General features: G+C 34.0%; 1 protein-coding gene across 21 annotated transcripts in view; it reads left to right on the forward strand.

Moving 5' to 3' along the window:
- The window catches only part of EML5 (EMAP like 5), a 184,033-nt gene that overhangs the window by 130,254 nt on the left and 36,292 nt on the right, over positions 1–17,487 (forward strand). For all 21 annotated transcript variants that reach the window (XR_005555519.1, XR_005555518.1, XR_005555511.1 and 18 more), the window contains 8 exons: positions 141–252; positions 4,114–4,241; positions 5,881–6,022; positions 7,281–7,433; positions 11,347–11,478; positions 12,422–12,510; positions 15,577–15,753; positions 16,716–16,917. Coding sequence is in view for 9 of the 21 variants with exons in the window: in XM_039333438.1 (XP_039189372.1) it covers positions 141–252; positions 4,114–4,241; positions 5,881–6,022; positions 7,281–7,433; positions 11,347–11,478; positions 12,422–12,510; positions 15,577–15,753; positions 16,716–16,917 (1,135 nt within the window). In the remaining 12 variants the exon portion in view is untranslated. The remainder of the gene's footprint in view (positions 1–140; positions 253–4,113; positions 4,242–5,880; positions 6,023–7,280; positions 7,434–11,346; positions 11,479–12,421; positions 12,511–15,576; positions 15,754–16,715; positions 16,918–17,487) is intronic.

Consider the following 17,487-nt stretch of genomic DNA (forward strand, 5'->3'; position numbering starts at 1 on the left):
AGACAGCTGTAGAAATATTACTCAAGGTTGTGACAATGGAATAATATATGAATGAGTATAACATGTAAATAACTTCTCAGTGTGGTTTAAAATCAAGACATATGGAATATGTTTTATATTCTATTTCTCTTTGTCTTTAGGGATTTGTAACTGGGGCAAAAGATGGAATTGTTGCTCTTTGGGATGACAGCTTCGAACGGTGTCTGAAAACATATGCCATCAAACGAACTGCATTAGCCCCAGGCTCCAAAGGTAATTTGATGTTTTCTTAGATTATTTTAATACAAATCTATTTCCTACTATTTTAAAATAATGATCTTTTTGTGAGTTGATTCAAGTGAACATTTTTGAAGATTGTGAAAGCACAGAAGAGGAACAGGTGGGACTTCTGCGTAGTTGAGAGTTTTTCATGTAATTCCCATAATGTGCTATATCTGCTTTCATGCAGTAAAAGGGTTTGTATTAAAACTGAATTTTACTATGTAACTTGAGGTAGGCAAGTCCTGAATAAAACAATTCAGAGATTAGCAGAAGTCTATTGCTGTACAGTATAATAAGAGAATCTTTTTTGTAATATATTTTATTGATTTTTTAAAACATAAATCACTTAATAATTGGTGAACAGTGTGTTGTCTGGGTTTGCATTTGTTAAATAATTACTAACAATTGATTTCTATAATCCATAATCCACATAATGGTTTTGGTTGATTTCCTCTTTTCCCCAAAAGGTCCTCTTTTGCAAACATTGAGTTAATACAATTCTTATTGTTTTGATAGATAACATTTAAATATTTAATTTTTTCCCAATATTCCTAAAAAATCACATCAGTATAATATTTCTTTTCTATCCAATCATTCTGGTTGCCCTATAATAGATCCTGTTACAGTCCTTATTTACATTTGTTCTCCCACAAGATTCAAAGTATTCTTACTGGTTAAGATTTTCTCAAAAATTAATTACATTTAAAAATTTAAGTCTATTTTTTCCATATGAACCATCTCAGCACTTTTACATTTTTTAAGGAATAGATAAAACAGTAAAAAAAGAAAGAGTAAGAGTAAAGAAACATAAAAAATAACATACTATTTATTTATTTTATTTTATTTATTTATTTTCAGTGTTTATATGCCGCCCAATCCCAAAGGACTCAGGGCGGCGTACAAAGTTAAAACAATGATAAAACAATAAAATAAAGCAGTCATACCGCGAAATATATATCCCTCCTAGGCTAATATATATTTGTTTCCAAGATTTCTTATTCTTTTTAACCATAATTAAAAATATATTTAATCTTTAAATATTTCATTTAATACATCTAGTCCTCTAGTCCTTTAACTCTTATTCAAAACATTTTAATCCATTATAATTTTCTTAAAGTCAATCACATTTAAATATCTAAAACATTTCCTTTATCTAAGCCATTTCAACTTTTTTATATTACTCATATCAAGAAATAGAATAATAAAGGGGAAAAAAGCATACTATATTATTTAAGGGATTCATCCCTCTTAGAATGATATATATAGTCCAAATCTTTTCTATTTCTTTAACCATATTCAAACAAATGTTTCTTTTTTAAGTATTCTCTCTGGTAGGTCCCATCATTTATTTTCTTGATTTCCACTTTAGTCTTTTTCCTTTGCCCAGTATCTTTCTTGATCAATGTGTTTTGCTGAGTCGAAAGGTCTTTCCATATGTTCAGAAATGTTACTGTAGATATAAAAAGTAAATCAGGTGAAATGTCTTTGTATGGGGCTTCTACCTTTCCATGTTTGTTGAAAATCTTTTTCTTTTTCATTCTCTCTGCTTCTCTTATCATTTCCTTTCTCTCTGATGTTCCTGACATCTCTACAGTCCATTTTATCCAATCTGTTTTCTTGTCCTCAGATTTATTTTGTAGTCTTATGTTGTTTTTTCCAATTCTTGTGAATTTTTTTCCACTAGGATTAAATCATGTTTCCTTGTTTTGTTAAGTTCCATCTTTAACTCTCTATTCTTAATTCTATATCCATTTATCTGTTTTATCTGCTCCTTCTCTGTTGTTGGAATTTTTTTGTTGTAGAGATAACTTGGAAATAGATTGATTTATATTGTCAAAGTTATTTTGAATTACTTTGTGGTTTAAAATCATTGTTGTTTGCATTAGTTGCAGTATACTGTATATCTCCTCCTGTGGGTATTTATATTTTCTTGATATGTTCTTTCTTCATGTCTCTGATCCATGATGGCCAAGAATTTGAGTTTTTTTCTTCTTTTCTTTTCTCTGCAAATAGCTTTAGAGTCCCAGTTAAATAGATATTTGTAATCCAAATAGTTCAAAAAGATTTTTTTTGAAATTTATAATTCTCTCCTTGTCTACAGCCCAGATTATTATCCTTTTTTTGTCACAGCTGTTCTTTGTTGTTAAAGCTTTGAGGATCACAAACACAAGTTAGCTTTTCCCAGGTTTTGCCAAATCTTATATGAAAGTCATAGCTGTCACAGTCTTCATCCACCACTAGGTGTCAGCATCTATTTGTTTTTCAATTTCCAAAATGAACAGTTGTCCTTAGAATGAGAGTCTTACTCATTCAACAATATTAAATTTATCCGGATTTAAATTTTAAATTTCAGATTTTATATTTATTTCACTTTAATATATTTTGATCTTCTATAAAAAGATTAATTTGCTGCTTCCATTAGTATAAGGGTGGGGCGGAAATCCCCCTCCTTCTCTTTTGGTTGTATTTTGCTTCTTAGGGATCTTTTCCAGGAAATTAAATATAGAATAGAAAAGAGAAGATCAAATTCCTCACCCAGTTTCAAACACGCTGTTCACAATTGTGGTGATTAGTACTTTTGGACTTCAGTTGCAAGTAGCTTGGGCTGGTCGATGAAGTATGGTCAGCCTTTCTCCTTTCGGGTTAGAAGGCTTTCCCCAAGTCGAACGGAACAACTGCCGTCGTTCCAGAGTCTCTGGGGCACCCTTCTTTCTTTGCTGCCTCTCCAGGGCGATTTAGACCCATTTAGAGTCCCCTGGCAGGGCAAAATTAGTCGCGGGGGTGCAGAGAATCTGCAAGCCCGTGACCGGTTGCTATCGTGCAAAACTGGCAGTCCTACTAAGAGAATCTTGAAAGCCTGCCGGAGTATTCCTAAGTCCTCTCTTATACCAAAGAGAAGCAAGATGAGTTTATTTTGATTCTCTTTCTCATGCCCACTTCATTCTCAGGACCAAATTATCATTTACTTTTTTATAACAGTTCTTGCATTTCTTCTTCAAAAGTATCTCTGAATATCTTATATAAGTTATCTCTACAGCAGCCTTCTCCCACATAGGGGGCAGAAGCCATGCTGTCATTGTCATTTCTTCCACCTTCTTCACTTCAGCTTGCGCTCAGTTGCACCGGGGCAGACTTCTTGCTCTACCAATGCCAAGGTGGCTTGTGAACTCATTGGCAAAATGGGTACCCGAGGAGATGGCGAGCACTCATAAAAGCAGCCAAACAGAAGGTTGCTTTCTTCCTGTCCTTTGTGGGCTAGGTAGATATATTTCTTTGGGGGATTATGGACCAGCATATGATCCCCTGGTTAAAACAATAACACCCCCAAACAAAAAGTCACATCATCAGCAGAGCTCACCTAACTTCCTGATCCAAATGCCTGAGGAAACACAATCAGAACAAGTTTTGAGTTGTGGCTTAAAACAAAGAAGCTCAGTTCACAATTTTACAAAAGGATAATAAGGTCAGCATTCAGCTCTCTGGTGGACTGATGTTACTCAGGCTAGGCACAGCCACAGAGAAGCCATGACTTGCAGGTCCAATAAGAGGGCATTGTTTGATGATGGAAGAGACTCAAGAGCATGTCCTTCTTGTTAAATCTGATGGGATAGGTAGAAAAAATTATGTAATTGTGCTATGCATGTCTGCATAAATATGTCCCAGTGAGTTCAATTAGATCAATTCACAGTAAATAAGCATTGGATTATCAAAGATAAATAAGAAAAAATGTAATTTTTGAGCAAAGATTATGTTAAACTTTAGGAAACATAATATGATGTTCCAATAATAAATTGGTTTTATTTATATAATGATTGTTCAAATAGAATTCTTTATTTTCTTTTACCCATTTAGGTCTCCTTTTAGAAGATAATCCTTCTATCCGTGCCATATCATTAGGACATGGTCATATTTTAGTTGGAACAAAGAATGGTGAAATATTGGAAGTTGATAAAAGTGGGCCAATAACTTTACTAGTTCAGGTAAATATTAAAAACATCTCTTATTTAATGGTGTAAATTTTGGAATGTTAAAATAGTGAAGTAATTATTATTACTAATTATTTCTAATTCACTGCAATTCACTATTATTCACTATTATTTTTAAAAAATAATAGTGATAGTGATACATACATTGTCAAAGACATAAAAAGAACACATAAAAAGTGCTGTGACAAAAAATCCCATGTCATTATAATAATAAACAGTTATAATTCCATTTATACTGTAGTTATCTACTGCAAGTATTACTCAAGTTGAATATATTTCTGATACATTTACACAGCTATCTTTTTTTAATCTACTGTGTTCTGTATAAATGAGTCTTATACAGTATTTCATTATACGTGTCCATATAAAATCTACATTTATAGACAAATCCATAGATGGCAGTCAATCCACTGAGTGAAAATGGACATAAATTTATCTTTTCAATTCTATAATATCAATCTTTTGGCAATATTAAGGGGACATGGAAAATTCATTTATGTTGTCCAGTTCCATGTACTGTAAGAGAATATTATCCTTTGAAAATTTTAGCTTTTGTTGCATAATCTTATTTATATAATCCATTACTATCAAAACTTGGTAAATATAGGACATTGTAAAAACATGTCTTTTAAATAAGCATTATCTTATTATGTCTCCAGTTAAATCCTATTTTTAATCAATTTATACGTCCATTCCTTTTGCCATTTGTGGCTCTGGTCAGCAGGCATAAGGTCAAACAAACACCCCACCCAAAGAATCTAATGGTGCCCAAATCCATATAACATCAGCTACTGTGTACTAAAAAGTCTCGTTGAAAATTGCATTGACAGGATCAACCATGTCTTGCTTTTCCCTTCATGCATTATCCTAGCAAAAGAAAGAAAATCTATATTTTGAGGATGGGAAGGAAGTGGGTTTGTGATATGGTATTTGGGCACAATGTTCCTGATCACAGATGCCAAACTACTTGCTTCATTTGATTTTTTCAATGTTAATTTAATTAAAAATAAATGGGTGTGTTACATAGCTAAGCTCCAATCTCAACTATTTCTGACTCCAAGAAATATCCCAGTGGTGTACTTAGAAAATAAAATTAGAGATACTTACAGCCCACTGCCTTGTTTGACATATGCCATTCTACAAAAAAAAAATTAAAACATTTGAGAAATGGTGAGAATAAAAAGGGAGAATCTTATTAGTTTTCCTTTTACTAAGTGGATGTTTTGTGCTTGGCCAAACTGACTAGGGTAGCTATTTTGTCAGAATGTCTATAACATGCTGAAATATTGCAAAGGTGTTCAATGATCTTTTCTTTTTATATATATATATATATATATTATTCATAATACAATTAAAACAACAATGGACAAACATGGCATTCCAGAATGAATTTTCCTATCAGTTCCTAAATGATCTTTTCCAAAGGCCCATGTTATAAGTACATTAGTGGTGGGATTCAGCCTGTTCGCACCACTTCGGCAGAACCGGTAGCTAATTTTTTGTTGCCCAGGCCCAGAATAGAATTCCAGAAGCGGCATCCACACAGAGAACTGGTTGTTCACATATTTGAATCCCACCACTGAAGTGCATCATTATCAGCTGTTAACTTGCAGAATAAAATTTGTTTTTACAGGGTCATATGGAAGGAGATGTTTGGGGTTTAGCCTCTCATCCTCATTTACCTATTTGTGCCACTGTAAGCGAGGATAAAACCTTAAGAATATGGGATCTTTCACCAAGCCACTGCATGCTAGCTGTTCGAAAACTGAAGAAGGGTAAGATTATTTTGGTTTCCTTTTCCAGTCTTACCCACATCTTTGAACTTTACCAAAATTCCAATTAAGTGACAATATGACAGTTTGTTACGTATTAAAAAACAAAACTTAATTTGAATTTTAAAATGGAATCAGATTGTTAGAGTGAATGAACCACCAAGATATGTTGATAATTTTAGTAGAGCTATCAGGGTAACTTACAAAACAAATTTACTCACTAACTGCTTGTGGAATACGGTATGTTAACTCCTTTTACTATATACTATGTCCTCCTAGAGTCTGTGTGGGTAGGAAATATTAGACATAGAGATAAGCATGGGATTCGCTGGGATACAGGTAACCACATTTGGGACCAGTAATTTGGTCATTAAGTGAAACAATTGCTAAGTGAAAATGTGACCAAGCTTATGATCTTACTTTAGGTCATATTTTAGATCATACTTACATTATGAAAAGGTCATGAATGTAAAGACTTGTCACAAAGTTTACTTTTGCATCATCATAAGTGAATGTTTGCTAAATGAAGGAGTCACCAAATAAGGGCTTCATTCAAGGCTGCATGAAAATCCATTTGTGAAGAGGTCAATTTTAGGTATTTTTCCCATTGCAATGTTTAGATTTTTGGAATAAATATTTCTATGTTTTTGCAATACAAAGAAATAAATTAAGTAATCAAATTCCAGAATAACTGGTATGACATTTTTATTGATAAACTTCTCTTCTCATGCAGTAACTAGATACGATAGCATGTTTGGCAGTGAGGTATTAGAGTCACAATTAGACAAGACATCTGAATGACATGTTGATCCTTAGGTCTAGGGAGTGAGGAAAGGTTTGATATGTTTTGTAAGGGAGATCTGTGTCACTGTTATACCCTGGGGAAAGGAGAGGAGATCTGAGTTTGCTGAGTTCTTGAGGTATAATGGTCAGAAAGTGGGCTGGAGGCTTTGCAGCATAAGGAGATGGAACCATGGAAAAGTCTGATGGTGAGTGGAAACAAATGAGTGAGGGGAGTGGATATTGGAGGTGCATGGAGGAAAGTTGTGGGACAGATGATGGGAAGGATTAGGTGAGTGTAATTATTACAGGAATGGAATAATGGAGGAATGGAATTTGGAGTGAGGTGATGCTGGAAAAAGGTAAGAGGATGAATGAAGAGCAGAGATAGAAAGAAGTCAAAGCATTACCACCATTCAGGATGGTGTGGGGCTGGAGATCACAATCAGCAGGTATACAGCATGTCTTTTTCTTTTGACAGGGGGAAGATGTTGCTCTTTCTCACCTGATGGAAAAGCATTGGCAGTAGGTCTTAATGATGGCAGTTTCTTAATGGTAAATTCAGATACTCTGGAAGATCTTGTTTCTTTTCATCACAGGAAAGATGCTCTTTCAGAAATACGGTTTTCTCCTGGTAAGTAATTGGTTTCAGATCAGATGACACCTGATAATAATAGTGCTTTATGTTCAGAAGAATTGAAACGAACATTTATAAGACTGCCTTTCACTACAATGGCAGACTGCATTCTGTAAGCATGAAGATGTACATACAGTAAAACCTAGTAAAAAACCTTAGAAATATCAAGGTTCAAACCTTTAGGAGGAAATATCTGAGGTGAATCCATACTGTTAGTGTTGCATATCCACTGGAGCACGCTAAAACAGATCACAAGTCTATTTAACTGAGTATTGTGTCTGTGCCAGTTGTGAATAACTCTTTTTTTTCAACCTAGAATTACATTGACTTTTATGTAGTATGTGAAGAGTTGTACTGAAAAAATAGGCATATTAATTTTCTACCCATAATATGATTGAAATGACATTTTAATTAATTTTAATTATTTTCCTTTGATCAGTTAATTCACTGTACCCAACACTGAATGTAACATTCTCACTATTTTTAGCTTCTGAAATGATTGTGAAATGGAAATCATCTATACAGAGATCTTTCTTACTAGAAGTAGTTGTGATATCTTGGAAGCAATAGAAATAAATTAAGGAAAAGGGGAAGTTTTCTGTTTTTTTTAAAAATATTTTATTGAGTTTTATAAGGGTAATAAAGAAATAGGGTCAAAAAGGATAAGACAAAGGGAAACATACAAAAAGGTTAGACCAGGGAAAAGGGATAACACAAAAGTGGGATTAATCCCACAAAATAACATCGCTTCAGCATGTCTACCAGTCCAGGTATACATATTAAATCTTAATAATTACTCTATTATTAAACAACTTTCAATATAATCATGTAAATAACAAATTAATCAATAAATCTCATTCATTTCACTACTTAACAATGCTTAATACTAATTAATTATAATAACTTTAAAATAATAATATATTACATATTAATTATAATTTACCATATTGTTTAAAATCACAAGTATGGAAAGAGGAAGAAGAAGAAAAAAGAACACGTTCATACAAATAATCATGGAATATAAATACAAATTATTAATTATCTCTTTAAATTTCATAACCTTTTCTCATTCTATCGTGTTTCTAACCAATCATAAAAATTTCCCCATGTTTTAAAGTAAATTGTATCTTCTTTCTCTTTCATTTCTAAAGTTAATCTATCCATTTCTGCACATTCAAGTATTTTTGTTATTATAGTCTCATCAGATGGTAAGTTTTCATTTTTCCAAAATTTAGCAAATATTATTCTTGCGGCTGTTAACACATGCAATATTAAATACTCATTCTCTTTTCCATAATTCAAACCTAATATTCCTAACAAACAGAGTTCTGGTTTAAATTCTATCTGTATTTCAATCATCTTTTCTAGTCACATCTGAATCTTAAACCAAAACTTCTTAGCATTAGGACATATCCACCAGAGATGGTAATAAGTGCCTGGTTGTTGTTTACATTTCCAACACATATTTGATACATTTTTAAACATTTTCTCTAATCTAACTGGTGTCATGTGCCATCTATAAAACATTTTATATAAATTTTCCTTATATGCAGCTGCTTTAGTAAGTTTAATATTTCGGTCCCATAATTTTTGCCAAACTTCTAAATCTATAGAATAACCAAAATTCTTTGCCCACACTAGCATTGTTTCTTTCAATTATTCTTCTTCCACCTTCCAATTTAGCAAGAATTTGTCATCTGTTTTCAAAAGTATTTTATCTAGTGGTGTCTGTTCTTTGTAAAATTCCATTACTTTTACATCTTTTTCATATCTTTTTTGAATTTGCAAATATGACCACCATGTTAGATCAATGCCATTTTGTTGAAGTTCTTGCCTATCCTTAAGTTTTCCTTCTTTATCTAAAATGTCTTTATAGGCCACAAGTTTATCATAGTTAATTAAATTTGGATACGCAAGTGCTTCTATTGTGGAAAGCCACTCAGGTATTTTCATATAATTTTCTTTTTAATTATCTCCCACTCTGAGAGTAATACATTCCTTACAGCATGGATTTTGAAATATTTATGTACTTTATTTTTCTCATACCAAAGGAAAGCATGCCAACCCAGTTGCAAATCATGTCCCTCTAAATAAATAAGTCGTTTATTTCTCAGTGTGATCCATTCTTTAAGCCACAACAAAATAGTGGCTTGGTAATAAAGTCTCCAGTCTGGGAGCCCAAAGCCCCCTCTGTCTTTTGATTCTTGTAACAGTTTAATTTTGATTCTTGCTTTTTTCCCTTGCCATATAAATCTCATTATTGTTGCATTTAAATCATCAAAAGATTTCTGGCTTAGTTTAACAGGAACCTTCTGGAATAAAAATAACAATTTAGGTAGAATATTCATCTTAATAGTCGCTATCCTTCCTAGTAGTGATAATTGAAAGTTTTTCCACTTCTCCAAATCCATTTTTATTTGATTCAATAATCTTCCATAGTTATCTTCTTTTACTGTTGTACATTTTGATGTTAAATAAATACCTAAGTATTTAACTTTTTTAACTATCTGGAGATTTGTTTTTTCCACAAATTGAGCTTTCTGTTTTTCTGTTAAGTTTCTTGTAAGTACTTTAGTCTTTTCCCTATTTATTTTTAACCCAGCCACTTCTCCAAATTCCTCTATTTTCTGCAACAATTTAGTGGCTGTTTCCAAAGGCTCCTCCAAAATAAAAGCCAAATCATCTGCAAAAGCTTGTAATTTATATTTCTGATATTTTATCTCCAGTACTTTGATCTCCCCATCTTGTCTAATATTCCTGGCCAACGCTTCCAGTGTAAGAATAAATAACAAGGGAGACAATGGACATCCCTGTCTTGTACCTTTCCTAATCTCAAAATTATCTGTATAGTCTTCATTTATAAGTATCTTTGCTGATTGTTTATTGTAGATTGTTTGGATAGCATTTATAAAATTTTCACCGAAGTCCATCACTCGCAATTGATGAAACATAAATTGCCAGTTAAGATTATCAAAGGTATTTTGTGCATCCAAAAATATCAATTCCATTTGTTTCCCCGGATGTTTTTCATAGTATTCTAAGACATTTAAAATAATTCTTAAATTATTCTTTATCTGTCTTTTAGGCAGAAAACCATTTTGATCTGAATGGATAAATTCATTCAAAAATTTCTTCATTCTTTCCTCTATTATTGCTGTAAATATTTTGTAGTCCACATTTAATAATGATATTGGCCTATAGTTTTTAATTAGTGTGAGATCAGTATCCTCTTTGGGAATCAGAGAAATATTGGCTTCTGTCCAGGATTTTGGTATTTTCATCCCCAAAAAAGTTTCATTACAAAGATCTTTCAATATCGGACTTATTATATCTTGTAAAGCTACATAAAATTCCGCTGGTAAACCATCAGGTCCCGGAGTTTTGTCTTTTTATAGCCTCAGTAATTTCCATCATTGTTATTTTCTTGTTCAACATATGTTGCATATTCTCTGCAAAACAGTTTTCTGTTCTGATGTGACTTGATAGCAGTCTTCTAATATTTGAAGGGTTGACACAGAAAGAAGAGGGTCGATCTATTCTCCAAAGCACCCGAGGGCCAGACAAGAAGTAATGTTTAGAAACCTAGAACTAAGGAGAAATTTCTTGACAGTGAGAACAATTAATCAGTGGAACAGCTTGCCCCCAGAAGTTATGGGTGCTCTATCACTGGACATTTTTAAGAAGAGATTGGACAGACATTTGACTGGAATGTTATAGGATCTCCTGCTTGAACAATGGATTAAATTACAAGACCTCCAATATCTTTTCCAACAACTCTGTTATATTGCTATTGTTAAAACAGAAATGATTCTAGATAAGGTGATCCAAATGTTGGTATATGCTGAGGGCACTACCAGTAGAATACTGGAAATGATATGAAAATACTTACCCCCTTATAATTGCATTGCAGGTGCTGGAAAATACTTAGCTGTAGGATCATATGATAGTTTTGTAGATATCTACAATGTAATAAGCAGTAAAAGGGTTGGAATCTGCAAGGGAGCCTCCAGTTATATAACCCATATGGATTGGGACATAAGAGGTAAGGAAATACAATCACTGTAAAATGATTATTCTTAGTGGCTGCTGGTGGGGTAAATCGCAAAGCCAAGTGATGCAATTGATGGCACCATTTAAATACAATTGCCTATCATCTTCTTCTCTTTAAAAATGCTAAGAAAACTTAAGCACAATAAATTAAACTAAACATATTCTGTAATGAGGCTTCCCAATAAAGCCTATCTTCCTCTTTCATCCCCCTTTATTTTTCCAGTGTGATGGGACAGCCTCAGGATGGGGACTTTTATCACTGAGGTTTTATATCTCTTGGGGAGCCAATTTTAGTTGGAGAATTTAGCCAGATAAATAGACAGGAAGGATGTTGGAAGCTATTTGTGTTTGGAGCAAAATGAGCATTCCCTGGGAAGTTGAAACAATTCTCTTCTGTGCTCCTTAGTCCACAAAGTACATAGAATCCTGGTGACCTGGGTGGTTTGCCCAGATGCTGAACTGCTGATTACTCTGTGGGCACCCTTTGTGATTTGTCAAGGAGCTGCTTTCCTCCTTCTTGGCTTTGGGAGTCAAGTGGGTGAAACGGACGTCTGATCTCACTGCTGCCAATTTGCTTGGTGAATGTGTGACAGATACAAAACAGCAGCAGTGTTCATATAGTCTGCTCAATGCTGCTGAATACTGCTATGGCCTGGAAAGTTGCAGGTGTCACAACTGTTGAAGGAAGTCTCTGTCTGCCACTCACCCTGATTCCAAGTAATTGTCCCCGATTACAGTTCTACAGTTTAGAAAGTGTAAAGCTGTACAGGGTAAGTTTCTGATAATTCTGAAGGATTCCTAAATAATTTCCAAATAATAGTGATGAATATCTCACAAATGTCCTGAATAAGTGTCATAAATTAATATTCTATGATCAATCAAGCATTCAGTAAGATAATCAGTGAACTGTGCATTTTTATTTTTATTTTTTTCAGGCAAGCTTCTACAAGTCAACACTGGTGCTAAAGAACAGTTATTTTTTGAAGCTCCACGGGGGAAAAGGCAGATAATTTCTACTGCACAGGTAAAAAGATACCCATCATTTGGTTTAATTATGTTTTATTTGGTCATTTACATTTGATCATTTATTGGGGATTTTTTGTATCATTAAATTTCTAATAAAAAGAATGAAAAATGATTTTTTAATTATAATGTAGCAGAAAATGGGATTTTAAACACAAACTTGTGGGATAACACAAACTTTTATGATTTGAATGGCACTTCTCCATATTAAAATGAAGTAGAACATGATGCTTCCTTGCTTTTCTTAATTTGTATGGAGGCCACACCTTAAATGGAATCAGGTTATATCTTTTTATAAAAATAAAATCTGTTAGGTCATGTCTTCATATAAATAATGCTAAATGATAAAGAAAGCAAGAATTACTGCAAGGATCACTGCAAGGGTTATATAAAACAAAATTGGGATTTTTGAGTAATATATTTTTTCAGTAATATATTTTTGAGTAATATTTTTAGATGCTAAAAATATATAGTTGTAGAAAATTTAAATTGCTTATGTAACCTATTAGTTAAGTTTCACTGGATTTTGAATTTCTTTTGGATAATGTGCTACATTAAAACTCTCTTACATGCCACTGAGATTAGAAAAGGTACACTGGCAAAATAGTGGCTATGCAGAGCAGTGGTGTTCCTGGAAAAATTCCTTTCTGTCCTCGAGATTTCCTATCTTTAAAAATATGCTTATTTTTTGTTAACATAAATTTCTACTATATTTGTAGGAATGTCTCTGACTTTATGTGGCTCCTCTTAGTTCTTAAGAAAAAATGGTGACTGGATATACCCCAGTCTTTTGTTTGAAATATACCCTTCAGTCCCTTGTAAAAGAAAAAGTAATCTGAGCTTATAGGCCATGGCTTTTCAACCATGGTACATTGGCACCTGGCAGGTGGTACGCGACCATCCTAGAAAAGTGGTAGCAAGGGAGGGGAATGAGCTGAAACGGTGGCAGCACCGCATAAGCCTGAGTGAGAGATGGCTGGAGCTGCAGGGCTGTTAGGGCTCAGTAGAAGCACCAGGATCAGTGCCGCTTTCCAGCTGATTGGCGCTTCTTCAGGGCTGTCAGGGCTCAGTGGAAGCACCAGGATCAGCGCCAGGCTCCAGCTGGAGCTCGGCGCTTATCCTGGCGCTTCTGCTGAGCCCAGAAGAAGTGCCGATCAGCTGGAATGTTGCAGCATCTCCAGGGTCTTATGATTTACATTCAGATGCTTGGCAACTGATTCATATTTATGACGGTCACAGTGTCCCATGGTCATGTGAAATGACCAAAACCTGCGGCAACCACCCAGCAGATGGGTGGAATAAAAACCAAACACCCCCACCCCACCTCTGCTGCCAATCCTCAACAGAAAGGCTCACAACAATGAAAACCTCAGACAGGAGGAAGAGCGCCACTGGGTGGGCAGGCAGGTGTCTTGCTTGGCTATGGCTTGGGGGCACTTTTTTGGTGCCATTGTAACTTTGAACAGTCATTAAGCGAACTGTTGTAAGTCGAGGACTACTTGTACTTTATCACTTTTTTCCTTTTGGGGGGGGGTCATTAAGTTTTTGACACCTTGCTAGGCGACTGGTGGTACTCGGATGTTGCCATATCCCAAAAGTGATACAATGGGTGAAAAGGTTGAAAAGCCCTGTTATAGGCTACTGGGGCTCTAAGAAAGGAGTGGGGTGTAATTATATATATAATAAAAAGGTGGTCTTGAATGGCCTGACCCTTTAGTGACAGCCATAATTAATCATATATTTTCTCTCCTTGGCAGACATTTCTTGAGCATATCCATAGTCTTGAGCATAGTCTCATAACCTCCCCAAAAAAGACCGTCTATTTTCTAGAATACTGATTCATATCTACTGTGTGATTATTTATCTTTATAAATCCTGAAATGTTTCTATCATTAAATAACTTTTCTTTCCATGCTTACTTAACAACTTTTGATTGTAAAAAACATTAGTACTATTTTCTCCCACAAAGCTAGCAGCCCTACTTAATATTATGGTTTACATCATTGAAATAGTCAATGGAAACAAACCATTAGAAGCTACAAATAAACAATTAAAGAAATTTAATAGAACAGCATAGAATAGTATAGTGAGTATTGCTGTGTTGCCCTTTCAAGGAGACTAAGAAACTCATCTCTATGAATTCAGTTCAAATGCTACAAGTATGATTTATACTAATGACCAGCAAGACACAGGAAGTCAAGGTATGTCCAGGGAATCTTTATGATTTCCGTATAAAAAAGAGTCTTCCCAAAACTTTGCTACAAATGAATAACAAGAACATAAAAATCACAGAGGCTGCAATCCTATGTGCATTATAAGCTCTCGTTAACCGAGTAGGGCTTATTTCCAAGAAAACATTCCCTGGATTGTGCTGTAACTACTGCAGATTCATTTCCTCTGCAGTTTACCGTATGTCATTCAAGAGAATGATGTAAGCAGCAAGCTTCCATTGCTGGAATTTAATGCACAGCTTATAATAGCAATTTTGTAACTGAAACCATTATGTTTATATGTTAGCTATAAGTCTTCAGTCAATCAGAATAATAGTTAAAACTAATGGTTAAAATAAAGCATTAGTCCTCTGTTAAGTATTGCAGCTGAAATATCCATTCAAATATTTTTTACTAAAATTAAAATAGTATTAATGATCAAAATAATTGCCAGGCATGTAAAGGTAAGATCTCATTTGTAATAGTTTTTACATTTTAAACTAAAATTCAGTTTAAACTACTATATTGGCTAATAATTAGGTATATGCATCAGATTTGACCAAATCCCAATCCCTGGAAAAAGTGAATTAATTCAGAATAGATGTCCCTCAAAGTGGAATCAAAAGATCTAAACCAAGTTTTTGGTTTTAAGCTTTAAGGAAACACCAGTATTACCTATTTCTCTGGAAACATGGGCACCAGAAAGAAAAGGACTACAGAAACTGCAGCCCATAAAAGAGACAAGTGTTTGTCATATATGATAACAGGTGAAAGAAGGAAGAATATTTAATGTTAGCGACTGACAAGAATGCTTCTAAACCAGAGTAATCTTTGTGATCAGGTTACTATCTTTGTAGGCAGAAAAGATTTCTTGGGCATCCTGGACAAGTGTTTTAGGTACGTGCTGTGAAGGAATATGGCCAATAATTGGAGAAGTCACAGATGTAAGTGCTTCGTCCCTCAGCAGTGACAGTACAGTCTTGGCAACAGGAGATGATTTTGGATTTGTAAAACTTTTCCACTTCCCTGCCAAAGTAAGTAAAATTAATGGTTACATAATAAAATAAGGCAATCCTGTAGTTTTTTATATTTAGCAACACACTAATTAGGAGGAATCTACTGTATTTATGTTATCTTTGAGTGCAAGATCTCTATATGTATCTGTCTGTCTCTCTGTCTCTCTGTCTCCAGTATATATGATATTAATATAAATATATGGATAAACTCCTAGTTATCATAACTTTCATTTTACTTTTTTTGTCAAACCAGTGACTGTTTCAGAATGCAAATGTTCATTTTATCAATTGCATTTGCCAAATTATAAAGTAGAATATACAGATCTTATTTCAAAAAATGTTTAAATAAAATTTGTTAGTTTGAAAAGGTACTAAAGGACTCCTGATTTGTAGCAAAAGTGAATTCATCATATGAAGATGTGGATTTATTGTTTATGGAGAAGGAACAGCTCCGTTGGAAAGATAAAATTATACCAGTCTTATAATTGTGGATTGTAAATACATGTTCCTTTGCATTTATGAACTGGCTTTCTGTCAACACAGTGAAAACATATTATTAATTATTTTCTTTTTCTTTTTTTCCTATAATAATTTTAAACGAAAGTCCAGGCAAATTCTGAAATATTCATAAACATACCAATCAAGCTTCATAGCTGTGTTAATGATTAGGCAGAGTTCTTATGTTAAATGTGAACATAAATATACACTTATGCATTGCATGGTAGAATGTTCAAAGAGTAAAGTATGTGTATATTTCAAAATTATTTTGCTGGAGTTCTGCAAATTTGTTTTTTAATCTAATATCTCCTCTCCTTTATATCTGTTCTAGTAAGAATCTTAACACTGGCTTTAACTGCATAAATGGATGAGTCTACAGTTAAAGCAGAAAGAAACAACAGCAAAAAATCACATTTTAATGTGTTTTTAGATTATTCTTTTTATTTAATTGTGAATTAAACATTTATATATTTCACATTTAGGGAAAGTACAGCAAATTTAAGCGGTATGTGGCTCATAGTACACATGTGACAAATGTTCGCTGGACTCACGATGACAGTTTATTAGTCAGTATTGGAGGAGGAGATATGTCGCTAATGCTGTGGACCCATGAGATGGAGGGTCATCGAGAAAGTAGGCAGTGTGATAGCGAAGAATCTGATCTGGATTCTGAGGAAGATGGGGGTAAGTAACCATTCAAATTTTAAAGAATAGAATGATTTCTTTTTATAAAATCTTCAGTATGAAATACTCCCCTATACCTGGGGAGATATAGTCCAACCATAATATCATCAGATCATATACCTAGCAGTTCAAAAGCATGCAAATGCAAGTAGATTAATATGTACCACTACCATGGGAAGATAACAATGTTCCATGCATCTTTGGCATATAGTCCTGCTGGCTACATGATCACAGAAATTGTCTTCGCACAGTGCTGGCTCCCTCAGCCAAGAATTGAAGAGGACTACCGTGCCCTAGAGTGGAACATGACTGATAGGGAAGCCTTTGCCTTTTTATACCTGAGGAGGGGAGTATGCGCTAAATGAGGTGTGTCCAATCCGCTGCCTACAAGCTGCATGCGGCCCTGGATAGATAGTAATGCGGGCCTCACAAGTTCATAAACATTTAACATTATTATGTGATTTATATACATTAAATATTTGAGGGAAATTCTTTTGTTTGTTGTTTGTACCTAGACTGTTTACTTGTTTTGCATTGCGAATGCTTGCTTAAATAGGATAAAGCATAACT

The sequence above is a fragment of the Crotalus tigris genome, unplaced genomic scaffold (assembly GCF_016545835.1).
Source record: "Crotalus tigris isolate CLP2741 ecotype Arizona unplaced genomic scaffold, ASM1654583v1 scf7180000024506.1728113, whole genome shotgun sequence".
Lineage (NCBI taxonomy): Eukaryota > Metazoa > Chordata > Lepidosauria > Squamata > Viperidae > Crotalus > Crotalus tigris.